The 12,390-nt window shown below is 34.5% G+C and overlaps 1 protein-coding gene, 1 long non-coding RNA gene and 1 pseudogene across 4 annotated transcripts in view; 1 reads left to right on the top strand and 2 right to left on the bottom strand.

The window, feature by feature from the left end:
* LOC110276945 (ABC transporter C family member 3-like) overlaps window positions 1-8,480 on the top strand; it is a 19,140-nt pseudogene extending 10,660 nt beyond the window's left edge.
* A 526-nt stretch (window positions 8,481-9,006) lies between these two features.
* LOC127743234 (uncharacterized) overlaps window positions 9,007-12,390 on the bottom strand; it is a 4,591-nt gene continuing 1,207 nt past the window's right edge. For all 3 annotated transcript variants that reach the window (XR_008004614.1, XR_008004615.1, XR_008004613.1), the window contains exon 4: window positions 9,007-11,650. This is a non-coding gene — a long non-coding RNA (uncharacterized LOC127743234). The remainder of the gene's footprint in view (window positions 11,651-12,390) is intronic.
* On the bottom strand, window positions 11,773-12,384 carry LOC107470309 (uncharacterized). Its single transcript, XM_016089700.3, has one exon. The coding sequence runs from the start codon at window positions 12,377-12,379 to the stop codon at window positions 11,981-11,983; it is 399 nt and encodes a 132-aa protein (XP_015945186.1). The 5' UTR covers window positions 12,380-12,384; the 3' UTR covers window positions 11,773-11,980.

The raw sequence follows: 12,390 nt of genomic DNA, 5'->3' as shown, positions 1-12,390 counted from the left end.
CAAAATAAGTCTCTAAAAGTTGTTTAAATACTAAACTAGTAACCTAGGTTTACAGAAAATGAGTAAACTAAGATAATTGGTGCAGAAATTCACTTCTGGGGCCCACTTGGTGTGTGCTGGGGCTGGGACTAGAGCTATCCACGAGTTGAGACCTTTCTTGGAGTTGAACTTCAAGTTATAACGTGTTTTGGGCGTTCAACTCCGGATCATGACGTTTTTCTAGCGTTTAACTCCAGACAGCAGCATGTACTTGGCGTTCAACGCCAAGTTACGTCGTCTATCCTCGTGCAAAGTATGGACTATTATATATTGCTGGAAAGCCCTGGATGTCTTCTTTCCAACGCCGTTGAGAGCGCGCCAATTGGACTCCTGTAGATCCAGAAAATCTATTTCGAGTGCAGGGAGGTCAGGATCCAACAGCATCAGCAGTCCTTTTTCAGCCTAAGTCAGATTTTTGGGATCCAACAACATCAGCAGTCCTTTTTCAGCCTAACTCAGATTTTTGCTCAGCTCCCTCAATTTCAGCCAGAAAATACCTGAAATCACAGAAAAATATATAAGCTCATAGTAAAGTCCAGAAATATGATTTTTGCCTAAAAACTAATATTATTCTACTGAAAACTAATTAAAACATGCTAAAATCTACATGAAATTACCCCCAAAAAGCGTATAAAATATCCGCTCATCACATACTCTTCAATAAATTGCATATGTTCCTTTTTCGAGCACCAATGTCATTTTTTGATGCCACCCCAAGTGGGTGAATCCTTAATAGAGTATGTCCTAATAATTGATAATGCTTTGCTTGCTATTTTTGAGGAGACAAGTTCTTTGCTATGTCACAGTTTTGTTGATTACTTGACCTTTTTGATGTATCTATCTCTTCTTTTTAATTCTTGAATAGAATTGTTTGCCTAAACTTTAGTTCTGATTTTTGTTGTAGGCTTCAACAGACCAAAGTGCAATAGATATTAACATTCCAAATGTATTATGTGCAGTTACCTACAATCTGGCTTTCGTCTTGGGAAGTATTGCAGTTAGAAGTGTCAATTTAGCCCAAACCTTAGGGCTGGCCCTCAACCCTTCAAAAAAATTTTAGCCCACAGCCCTAAAAATTCTAAAATGATATTTTGTAAGCCCAACCTTAATTAAGCCCTTCCAACAAAAAAGAAAAATAGGGCTGGCCCTATAAGCCCTCCAAGCCCTAAATCTAATTTTCTCCTCCCTGAGACCCTGACCAGAGAACGCGTTGAAAGGGTAAAACTGTGAAAGGATTTGCATTGAAACGGTGAACTGTGAAAGGATCTGCATTCTACGCTTCTACCTGCGAAATTTGTGGCTACTTCTCCTCCCTCACGCGGAATCAGAGGTGGGTTTCTTTGTTTTATGTCCCTCTGTGAGTTTCTTCTTTGTTTGTTTGCAATTGCATCACCCATTTTAATTCTGTTGACTGTTGTTAATCAACTGAGGTGGGTGATTTCAAAATGGTTGAACTATGAATTATGGACTGTGAACTATGAACTTGTTTTTAATTTTTCCCCAAAAGGAGATTATGGAATTGAGAATCAGAGTTGAGTTTTAGTTACCATTTTTTAATAATCTGCTATTTGATTCCTACATAAGCAATTATTCTGCTTTTAAACTTGTTTAATGTGATTTTGGTATTGTTGCTTAGCATGATTAACTGTTGGATTGTTTAGCTTCTGTCTATTCCATGTTTAAATTGTTGATAACTAATTACTTGGATTGTTGATAACTAATTAGAAATTTTTAAATTGTAGAAGAATGCTTTGTTGATAACTCTCTCTCTCTCTCTAACACTAAAGTGATATCATTGATGTGGTTTATCATACACAGGCAACACTGTTGGAGAAAAGGTTTGTGTGCATTTTAATAAGAAGTTAGTGAATTATTTTAACTGTTGGCCATCGAAATCACCAACCATTTTTAACAAAGATTTTTTTTGAATCAGTGGCTCATTCAAGGAGCAAAGTGCTCATATTACCTCTGTTAAGAATATTTTAGAAAACCATGCTAGTTACCTGATGTCCGAGAAAGAGCTCTCGAAGGTTGTTGCATTTGTAAAAGGCACTCAGTTTGATTTAGTAGTAACATGATCTTGCTAGGTTGGAGAATTTTGCTTCAGGGCTTGAACTAATAAGCCAAAAGGTCTGAGGTTTTAATATTTGGAAAACACTGGTTTCTTGTTGACTATTCAATGCACTTTCTTGGTTTTAAATTATAGTAACGTAACATTGTTTTGTCTTTTGGCCTCCCTTTCCTTTGTGTTTTATTTTGTTCACTCTTGGTCAAATACAGTGATGATAACCTCAAACTTCTTTGACTTCCTACTATGTGTCCATTAAATTTAAGCTATTCGTTTAAAAAAAGGCATGGGTTTATTAGGTATTGTTGCTGATATTTAGTGATATTGGAAACATATTATGTATAACAGTAGCAACTGTTTTCCATCTTAGGTGAAGTATATTATGTGACTTTCTTTAAGATTCTATCTTCATTTATTTAATTAAAGGCTTCTTGGTCTAAATTTAAGATTCTATCTTCCATATGTGAAACTGAGATTATGCTTTTGATCTCCTAAGGACCTTGTGTAGAGCAAATTTAGTTGTGTTTATTTCAGAACTGTATGTGAAAGAACTTATTGATTGCGTGTCTTTTTCGCAGTGCAGTTTCTTCGTGTGAAAAACTGAATGCTATAGCTTGTGCCTCTGAAACATGTGCTAGAATTCCCAGGTTAGTGTACACTTGTTATCCGTATCATCGGATTCGACAGCGTTCACCAAGTGCAGTGCATCAGTTTCATTGCCTACAAAAGAGGGGTATTTGTAGACACCTTCTTCTTCCTTTAATTTATTTGGGATCTGGGTTTGTTTCAATTTTACTTAGAACATTATAAGAACCTATATATTTCCCACTTAGTGAGTTAGTGTCCTGCATTTTCTTTTTGAAAAATGTCATGCTGTGTTTTTAATCTCTGTTCTTGGATCTTCAAATGATGGTGAATGGATATGATATGAGAACTAATAATGAATAAGTGCTTTACTTTATGAATGTATATGCTATAAGTTAAATTCAATTTCACAACAAACTAAAAGTAGATTTGTCCTCCAGCAAAATGCATCAAGACAAGAACATAAATTGGCATAATTTAGAAGTCAACCTTGGCGAAATGAAATAACTTCAATGTGTATTCATGTTGTCGTAAAGCTGATAAAGGTTCAAAATGAAATAGACATTGTTGTATTTTTCTTTCTAGAAGTAATCAAATTATGTTTAGAAGATATACATTATATCCAATCTCTAGTGCTGCCAAAATACTTAAGTTTATGCTGAAGCAACAAAAATTCCAACAAATGGCTGATATAATCAATCTCAAAGTCCATTCTCTATTTGTCTTGTTATGGTACTTTTTCTTGGTGGTAGTCATGGCTTACCAACTGGTTAATCATGTAGCGGTTGTTAGTTGTGAAGTGTGAAGTGTGAATAGTAATAGATAATAAATTATTTTGGTGCCCTTTCTGGTTAATCCTCCTTTTCTGGTTGTTACTATTTTCTCTTCAATTACTTCTTATTGAAACTTCAGAGATGAATAATTAATATGAATTAATGAATGTTGTTGTTGTTGCTATAGAATTTTAATATACATTATTTGGATATGATTAGGAAATTTATAAACATGGATGATGAGATTGTTTCTGAGACTCCTGTTCAAGCTTCTGGTAGTGTTGATTCTGGTAAAAAATCTAATGTTTGGAGATTTTTTTAAGAAGATTGGAAAAGACAGAGATGGTATTGAAAAGGCTGAATGCAATTTTTGTCATCATGAATACAAAATTGGAAAAAATCTGAAAACTAAGAATGGTTACGGGACTTCTCATCTAAGTCGTCACATAGTTTCTTGTAAATCTATACCTCTCAATATTAGATTTGATGATGATATAGAGAGTCTTCCAACCAAAATTGATCAGCATGTTCATAGAAAAAAACTCGCTCAAGCTATAACAAAACATGATCTTGCGTTCAGCTTTGTTGAGTATGAGGGTATTAGAGATTAGATTAATTACATTAGTCCAACGATTATAATGCCTTCTAGAAACACTTTAGTTTCAGATCTTCAAATAATTTATTCAACAGAGAAAGAGAAATTGAGGCAGAAGATGTCTAGGATACCTAATAGAATTTGTTTGACATCTGATGTGTGGACAGCATCTACCACTGAAGGATATATTTGTCTGACAGCTCATTTTGTTGATGAGAATTGGCAACTAGTGAGTAAGATTTTGAATTTTTGTCGAATGATTCCTCCCCATATTGGAACCGATATGGAAGCAGTCTTATTTAACTCTTTGAAGTAATGGGGTATTGATAAGAAAGTATTTTCTATTACTTTAGATAATGCTTCTGCAAATGACAACATGCAAAACATCTTAAAAACTCATCTACGTAAGCAGAATAGTTTGCTTTGCGATGGAGAATATTTTCATGTGCGTTGCTCCGCTCACATTTTAAATTTGATTGTGCAAGAAGGGTTAAAGGTGGCTGCTGGAGCTTTATTTAAAATAAGAGAGAGTGTGAAATATGTGAAAGCTTCTGATGGGAGAATGATGAAATTTAAAGATTGTGTGCAGCAAGCAGAAATTGAAAAAGGTGTTGGTCTAAAATCAGACGTTCCAAATCGATGGAATTCTACATATATGATGTTAGAAAGTGCAATTAAATTTGAAAAAGCGTTTGACATCCTTAGTGTTGTAGATGAAGCTTATAAAGATTGTCCGACAAATGAAGAATGGAGCTTAGCAAAAAAAATGTGTGAATTTTTAGAGTCATTTTATGAAACTACAAACCTCATTTCGGGTTCATCATATCCAACATCAAATTTGTATTTTATGCAAGTTTGGAAAATTGAATGTCTTTTGGAAAATAATCAAAATTGTGATGATGTTGTTATTATGAACATGGCTTTCAGAATGAAGATGAAGTTTGATAAATATTGGAAGGATTATAGCACTGTCTTGGCTTTTGGGGCAATTCTTGATCCTCGATTAAAGTTAAAGTTCTTGAGGTTTTGTTACAAAAAACTAGATCCTTCAACTTTTGAATTGAAGGCAAATGAAGTATTGGAAAAATTTAAAAGGTTGTATGGAGAGTATATAAATACTTTTGGTGGTTCAACAATTTCTCAAAGTGGTAATCAATCTCCTATGTCACCTGAAGAAGGAAGGCTTACAAAGAAGAGAAAAATGGTGATGAAGGTATTTAATTTTAATATAGTATTATTTTTCTCTTATTATGTTTATTCGTTACTTAAATAATCTTTATACTACATCTTTTAGGAGTTCAGAGAATTTGATTGTGAAACCCAAACTTTCAAGGATAAAGATGAATTAGAGATTTATCTAAAAGAAGGTTTGATTCACACCAATGAAGATGATGTGAAGTATGACGTGCTGAATTTTTGGAAGATTAATGAGGATAGGTTTCCCACTCTGTCAGTTATGGCCAGAGATGTTTTAAGTATTCCCATCACTACAGTAGCATCCGAGTCTGCATTCAGTATTGGTGGACGTGTTTTAACAAAATATAGAAGTTCTACTCTTCATGAGCATGTCCAAATGCTTATTTGCACAAGGAGTTGGTTACGTGGATTTGTTCCAAATCATGATGGTAAATATTTAGACTATTTTTTCAAATAATATTTTAAATTGAATTTCTAACTGTTTTTAATTGGTTGATTTTAGATTATGAAATTGGTGAAATTCATGAAGAAGAAGCGTCAACAGAAACGATGCATCCCCTCAACATTCATGATTTTAGATTATGAATTTTTGTGTCAACTTTATTTTGATTTTCTAGAGACATTATTGATGGTAAATACTAGAAAGTAAGAAAAAGGGTGATGAGATAATGAATTATATGTTTGATTTCTTGATATATATATAGTTAAAAGTTGGATTTAATATAATCAATGTACATTATTAACATTTATTTTTCAATTTTTTTTTATTTTTTACGCATAAAAATGATAAAGGGATAAAACAAACTAATGACTTTTAATAAGTTTTATGTGTGTTGAAATAAAAAATGTAAAAAAAAAAACGATTAGGTAACCCATAGATTGGCCCTAGGGCTTTTGGCCCATGAGAGCTTTTAGCCCTGAGGGCTTTTTAAAAATTTGACCCTATTAATTAAAGGGCTTTTTATTCTTCTGGCCCTATAAAGTAGGGCCAAAGCCCTATAGGCCAAACATATTGACACCATTTGCAGTGATGTCTCAAGCTGCATGGCAAGTGTTTATTGTATTTATTCCGGTGGTCGCAGCATGCATTTGGTACCAGGTAGTTTTCTAAATTAGCTCAAAACAAACCTGATGTTTATTTTTATTCTTATTCCTCCTCCATGTTTTTCTGAAGTACGTTTGCATCATGAATCAAATGTTTAAAAGTGCATTGAATTTTATTGCTTGTTCTTGAAAGTTCTTAGAGGTAGAAAAAGAAAAATGCATATGAATATTACTGATGATATTGTGCAGCAACACTATTCAGAATCGGCACGGGAATTGGCACGGTTAGTTGGTATATGCCAAGTTCCAGTAATACAACATTTTTCTGAAACCATTTCTGGATCAACAACCATAAGAGCTTTTGAGCAAGAATCAAGATTCGGTGACATAAACATGAAATTGACAGATAGATATTCCCTACCAAAGATGTTTTCTGCTATAGCAATGGAATGGTTGTGTTTCAGATTGGATATTTTATCCTCCATCACATTTGCATTCTGTTTGATTTTCTTGGTATCTTTTCCAAATGCAATTACTCCTGGTGAGTTGTTCAAAATTCAAATTACATACATACAACAATCCTTATGACACTTCGGAAGGAAACCTCATTTTACTAATTCACTTTTATCTTTTGTCAAGGCATTGCGGGGTTGGCTGTGACGTATGGGCTCAATTTAAATTCACAAGTGGTTAATATAGTTTGGTTTCTTTGACATTTGGAGAACAAAATTATATCTGTAGAAAGAATTTTTCAATACACCTCCATCCCAAGTGAACCTCCTCTTGTCATGGAAGACAACCAACCTGATCCTTCATGGCCACCATTCGGGGAGGTTCATATCTAAGATCTACAGGTACCCACAAAGAGTTACTCATTTGTTTTGTTTCAAAGCGACTGCAACTACTTGTCATGAATCATCTCTGTTAAAAGTTTTAAAATTTTTGGTAGAAGCATATGAATGAGTTTATATCTTAACAACATGCGCTCTTACACATGTCCCTTATGGCTTGATGCGCTGGCAGTGTACAGTTCCTCCTATTTTGTGATGAAATTCGACCATTTGTTATCTATAAAAATCAGTTTAATAAGGATGGGTATTTGGGTATTTAGATTACTTAGCTGTAGAGAACTAGGATCATGCTCCTGACTGTTTCTCTCAAAAACTTAAGCTATTATTGCAGGGTCACATGGATGACTTTATGTGTTGACTATATTGTTATGTGGTTCATGGTTTTTATGTGGCAGAGTGAGATCATTAACTAGACTTCGTGTGATTTAGGTCAGGTATGCTCCTCACTTACCACTTGTATTATGTGGACTTACTTGCACTTTCGCTGCTGGAGCAAAAAATGGCATTGTGGGAAGAACTGGAAGCGGAAAAACAACTCTAGTGCAAACACTTTTCCGGCTTGTTGAGCCGCTTGCTGGAAATATATTGATTGATAGATCAATGTATCTTCAATTGGAATTCATGATTTAAGATCCAAACTAAGCATTATTCCACAGGATCCAACAATGTTTGAAGGGACTATAAGGAACAACTTAGATCCACGGGAAGAATACACAGATGAACAAATTTGGGAGGTAATATGGTTTGCCTGACACTTTGAAGAACTAACCTTTGTATTAGTGTATACATACTAATATGCTTCGGAAAATATTTTAGGCTTGAAGAGAAGCTGGACTCCATAGGTTTGACTTCTCAAAACCTAAAAGATGAATAAGATCTTACAAGTCAAATTGTTATGTATATTTATAGCAAGAATATATTATAATCCTTTCTGTTGTTAATACTTGTCACGGTATATGCACATTGATTAAGAAGCACATTATCAATATTTGACTATAAATTTGTTTACTTAATAACTAGTTTATGGTGTAAATGCTTTGTTGTTTATTGTGCTTAACATTGTGTGAAGGGTACATTTGGAAAATACTTAATAGATGTGACATTGAAATATGAGAACAATGGATATATTGAACTAAGTTACAGATATTATGAATCAAAAAAATTATTATATTATATTATATTGCATAACATTATGAATTTTACAGTTACCGAGAATGGCGAAAATTGGAGTATGGGTCAAAGACAGTCGGTCTGCCTTGGCCACGTCTTAATAAAGAAAAGCAAGATCGTAGTGCTTGACGAGGCTACAGCATCAGTTGATACAGCCACGTCTTACTAAAGAAAAGCAAGATCCTAGTGCTTGACGAGGCTACAGCATCAATTGATACAGCCACAGATAATATTATTCAGCAAACAGTTAAGCAGAATTTTTCAGACTGCACAATAATACAATTGCTCATAGAATAACTTCAATCCTTGACCGTAACATGGTTGTTTCTTAATCAAGGCAAGAACCACTTCCCTTCTCTTCCGTTGCATTTCTCTTCTTTATTTGCCATACTTTTTTCTCTTGCCGGGAATGAGTTAAGTTAATATTGATCCTTCAGGACTTATTGAGGAATATGACTCACCAAAAAAGTTGCTTAAGAACAAATCTTCAGCTCTTGCTCAACTAGTTGATGAATACACTCGAAGGTCAAACTCTGGTTTTATTCTGGTTTTGAAAGTTGAGACACCACTCTTGTGTGGAACCAAATGTCCCGTGGCCTATATTTTAGTAATCTTCACATATTTCATTGTTGTTGAGACTTGTATAGGAATGAATGCTTATGGCTGTAGTAGAAATGTAAAATGAGTAGAAGTTCTATTTTATGTGTTATTAATTAATAATAAATCTATATAGTAGTGACATATGTTAAACCATATACACGTTTATCACATATGTATGGAGAATGAAAAATTGAACTAACATCATAGCAAAGCTAAGTAAAATGGCTATCGGTTCCAACTCTTCTTTATCTGAAAATTCTGAATAAGTTTATGAAAATCCTTAATACAATACAATACCCATAACAAACACAATATCAGACATTACATGTATCCTTCTATACTTCTTGAGTCACCACTCTAATATTGCTATGAAGATCATTAGTGATACATTATAATATTACATGCTTTACGCACCAAAACATCTACATATTCTATACCCTCTGTATTGTACAAACCTATCAAATCAAACTTGTGAGTTTAAAAACTAACATTATGGGGGTCGAAGTTCACAATTGAAAACAGTGTAAATTAAAAACTCACACAGATCGCACCTTCTGAATGCCAATTGCAAAAAAACAAGAATCCCACGCTGATAAGATCTGGGAAGGCAATGGGTGTAATGTAGGCAATCTATCTTGATCTAACTGTCAATGACTGATTCTGTAACTTGAACCCGACCTTGAGATTCCACAGAGAGAACGTAACTGTTTCTTCAAGGCTCCTCCTCTACAACTGAATACAACTCACAAAACCAACAACATTAGCAAGCTATGCACCATCATGTAGAGTTTCCATCCTTCCCACATTCATTAGCTGTGGATTTTGTTGCTTAGTTGAGGCAAAAAAGTATAAAGATCACCTGTTGTATACTTAAGATAGCATGCCAGTATATCTGAGATGTGAAAAAAAAATGCTATAGGTTCACCATGTATATGTACCATTTTACCACCTAGACGTATTCACCCAAGAAATTCAAGCAGAAGGGAGAGAATACTCCCACACTACTTCAGTTTTAGTAAAACCAAGACAAAAAGGAATACTATAAGAGAAACACACAAGAAGGAAAATTGAACCTTCCCCACCAAGAAGGACATTGTAACATGTGATAGACCAGATTTATATCTAAACCATCAACATCTAAACCTATGGTCCCTAGGTCTCCCCCAATCTCTAGCCATTAGACTATCCCCCATCTGATCCGCTCTCCTTACTAGGGTTTGTAAAGACCTTCTATGAGAAACATACGTGACTCTGAAAAACCATAAGAAACTCCATATTTTTTCCATGTACATTCCTCTGAAGAAATGATGGAAAAACAGTCAAAGAGAAGCTTTCAGCACAATCCATCCAAATTCATGGCCTCTGAATAGCCACTGAATCACGAGTTCAACTTTAATATCATTTAAAGTCCACAACCACATGCCTCATTCCAGATAATTTTTCATATAACAATGGCACTTAGCAATAAAATTAGAGCAACAGAGTATGCAAACTGTAACCAACTAAAGACTCAAAGAAAAGTCAAAAGATATAAAGCAGAAAATCTCAGTCAGAAAATCAAGGCTAACAACTGCGTAAATTCCTTTACAAGCTAGAATATCTTATAACACTTAGCTCCAAACCTCTTCCTCCTACTCGATCTTTCCAAAAGAAAATTTCAACTTGACAAGCAAAAATTAGCAATCACAACAAAAGAAACAAACAACAAAATATATCTGAGTCAACTGAATGTTGCTGAATGCACCACCCATATCCAGTGCGATTGCAGGAAAAATTGAAAAACTAAACCTAAAACATTTTTCACGATCATCAATAAAGCGCGTTCACTGCATATGATTTCTTTTAAATCTTGAATATGATTTCTTTTCATTTGATCCTGCCAGCTTGTTAGGGAATATGATTCACCAAGGAAACTACTTAGAAAAAATCTTCAACTCTTGCTAAATTAGTTGTACACATGGAAACCAAACTCCTGTTCATATAATTGGTTTAGATGTCCTGGTTTTATTGATTACACAATATATTAATGTATCAAACATCTTAGTGAAATAACGTATTAAGTTAGGATCAAATTTTCATGTACCTCAATGTGAGAGTTATTGCTTCCTCCCTTATGCAATTCATGTTCAAGCAAAATCTCTACAATCTCCAGGCATATATAGTTAAATTTCTTCAAAAACTGAAGACTATATTAGAAATGCAGACCACAGAAGACACATTATTACAAATTTAAAATGGTTCAAATATATAGGATTTTTAACACAATTAATGGAGTATAAATTAAAAACAAAAACAAAAAACAGATTAGGGAAAAGGGAAAAAATTATAAAAAAAAAGAAGCCTAGAATTTTAACCTGAATTTTCAAAGCTTCCATGTAATAGCAGGACAATAGTAAACTGAATCAAGGTATATCATACTTTCTTTATCAGAGAAATCAGAATTCTTACCAACATGAATGTCATTTCACAATGCAGAAAAGAAAATGTTAAAATAACATATAAACTCCCTAGGTCAACATAAATAACACTAAATTCAACATTATTATAACAGTAATAACTCTATCACATTAATAAACACAAGTGGCAAAATAAATAGAACTATTATGGCTGATTATTAATGGCATCAGAACATAGTAAATTCAACATGAACCTATCATTTTGATCATCAAACAAATTTGAAGTAAATGCTTACAAACAAGAGTTGAAATCTTAAGCCCCTTGCGGGAATCTGCATTATAAAGAAAATACCGAAATCAAAAATTGCAATTCCAATTTTCTTCAAAATCGAATATATCGACCATTCAAATCCAATCATCATGATCGCAGATAAATCATCAACACGTCCATAACTTATATATATATGTAAAGTTGGAAATTTAATTGCACTCTATTAATTTGAGTTTGAACCCTATCTAAACAATTCTAACAATTCTTTTGCACATATAATAAAAAAGAAGTACTACAAAGAACAAGTCGATCTACACATCTAAACCACTCTAAATACTATAGCCGAATAACCGCCTCTGAAAGAAGAAAAATCAGAAACCAAGGAATGTTTTCAATTGGCCATGATGAAGTCACTGCCGAAGGAGTCAATGACCAGATCGGGAGAGTCAGCGGCGGGACTGACTGGAGCGAACATAACGGACTTGGCGGCCATGAGCTTCTTCCGCTGCGGACAGCGAGGTCCGTAGATCCTGGCAACGAAGACCGGGAAACCGTCCAAGGAATCGGCAGCGTTGGCCTGAGGCTGAGCGGTGGCGGTGTCCCGCGGCGCATGCAACGGGGAGGAAGGAGGAGAAGTGCGACGGAGATGGATCCGGCAGATGGAGCCAATCCGGTGAGATCTGGCGCTGATGATGCGCAAATCGCGGATTCGAGCTAGGGCACCCGGTTTTAGGTACTTGTGGAAGCTGTGGTGGTGTTGGGGGATGCTTGTTCTAACCCTTCGGTTCATGGCAACGGCTG

Source organism: Arachis duranensis, chromosome 10 (genome assembly GCF_000817695.3).
Source record: "Arachis duranensis cultivar V14167 chromosome 10, aradu.V14167.gnm2.J7QH, whole genome shotgun sequence".
Classification (NCBI taxonomy): Eukaryota; Viridiplantae; Streptophyta; class Magnoliopsida; order Fabales; family Fabaceae; genus Arachis; species Arachis duranensis.
The sequence above is the reverse complement of the archived record's forward strand: the minus strand, read 5'-3'. Positions and strand labels throughout refer to the sequence as shown.

What these genes read in the sequence shown, in the direction of transcription:
- LOC107470309 (XM_016089700.3), bottom strand. Translation starts at nt 12,379, where the DNA reads ATGAACCGAAGGGTTAGAACAAGCATCCCCCAACACCACCACAGCTTC.